The sequence below is a fragment of the Antrostomus carolinensis genome, unplaced genomic scaffold (assembly GCF_000700745.2).
Source record: "Antrostomus carolinensis isolate BGI_N321 unplaced genomic scaffold, ASM70074v2 scaffold26907, whole genome shotgun sequence".
NCBI classification, from domain to species: Eukaryota; Metazoa; Chordata; class Aves; order Caprimulgiformes; family Caprimulgidae; genus Antrostomus; species Antrostomus carolinensis.
Window position 1 is genome coordinate 1 of NW_010328535.1, and position 1,144 is coordinate 1,144.

The 1,144-nt window shown below is 57.7% G+C and overlaps 1 protein-coding gene across 1 annotated transcript in view; it reads left to right on the forward strand.

Annotated features, from left to right (window-relative positions):
- Positions 1-3: 3 nt before the first annotated feature.
- The window catches only part of LOC104528317 (formin-like protein 3), a gene marked incomplete at both ends in the record, with an annotated part of 1,589 nt that continues 448 nt past the window's right edge, over positions 4-1,144 (forward strand). Inside the window, 4 exons of the mRNA XM_029086036.1 lie at positions 4-219; positions 645-713; positions 868-948; positions 1,059-1,144. Coding sequence (XP_028941869.1) covers positions 4-219; positions 645-713; positions 868-948; positions 1,059-1,144 — 452 coding nt within the window. The remainder of the gene's footprint in view (positions 220-644; positions 714-867; positions 949-1,058) is intronic.

Here is a 1,144-nt window from a genome sequence, read left to right on the forward strand (position 1 = left end):
CTGCCGGTGGATTTCGTGGAGTGCCTGATGCGGTTCCTGCCCACCGAGGCGGAGGTGAAGGCGCTGCGGCAGTACGAGCGGGAGCGGAAGGCGCTGGAGGAGCTGGCGGACGAGGATCGGTTCATGCTGCAGTTCAGCAAGGTGGAGAGGTTGCCCCAACGCATGGCCATCATGGCCTTCCTGGGCAACTTCAACGACAACCTCCAGATGCTGACACCGGTATGAAGTCCAGGACCTGAAGGGGCTCCAGGAAGCTGGGGAAGGGCTTTTCCTAAGGGCAGTTAATGACAGAACAAGGGGAAATGGGTTTAAGCTGAAAGAGGGGAGGTTTAGATGAGATATTAGGAAGAAGTTCTTCACTGTGAGGGTGGTGAGACACTGGAACAGGTTGCCCAGAGAAGCTGTGGCTGCTCCTCCCTGGAAGTGTTCTCGGCCAGGCTGGATGAGGCTTTGAGCAACCTGGTCTAGTGGAAGGTGTCCCTGCTGCTGGCAGGGGGGTTGGGACTGGATGATCTTTAAGGTCCCTCCCAACCCAAACCATTCTATGATTCTATGATAAGTCAAAGAGGGGGGGTATTGCATCTATTAGGGGTTACCTGGACCCTGCACCCCAACTGAACCCCCCCATCCTGTCCCTCCTGCAGCAGCTCAACGCCATCATCGCGGCCTCAGCCTCTGTCAAGTCATCCCAGAAGCTGAAGCAGATGTTGGAGGTGAGCGTGGTGGGGAATCAGGGGATGTGGGGACCAGCTGGGTTAGAGTCTTGCCCTCATCCTTGCTGTAGCAGGGCAGGGGGGGGTCATGAGACCCTCCATGGGGGTCTCATCCTCCCTGACTCCCCCCATTCCTGGTGCTTTCCCCCTACAGATCATCTTGGCACTGGGCAACTACATGAACAGCAGCAAACGCGGCGCCGTCTACGGCTTCAAACTACAGAGCTTGGACCTGGTGGGCAACCCTGGACCCTCTGCCCAGGTTCCTGGGACCATGTAGACTTCTGGGGATCCCATCCCACAGCCCTAACCCCCCCTTTTCCCCTACCCCAACTCATCCAACAGCTCCTGGACACCAAATCAACAGACAGGAAGATGACGTTGCTGCATTTCATCGCGCTGACCGTGCGGGAGAAGTACCCCGAGCTGGC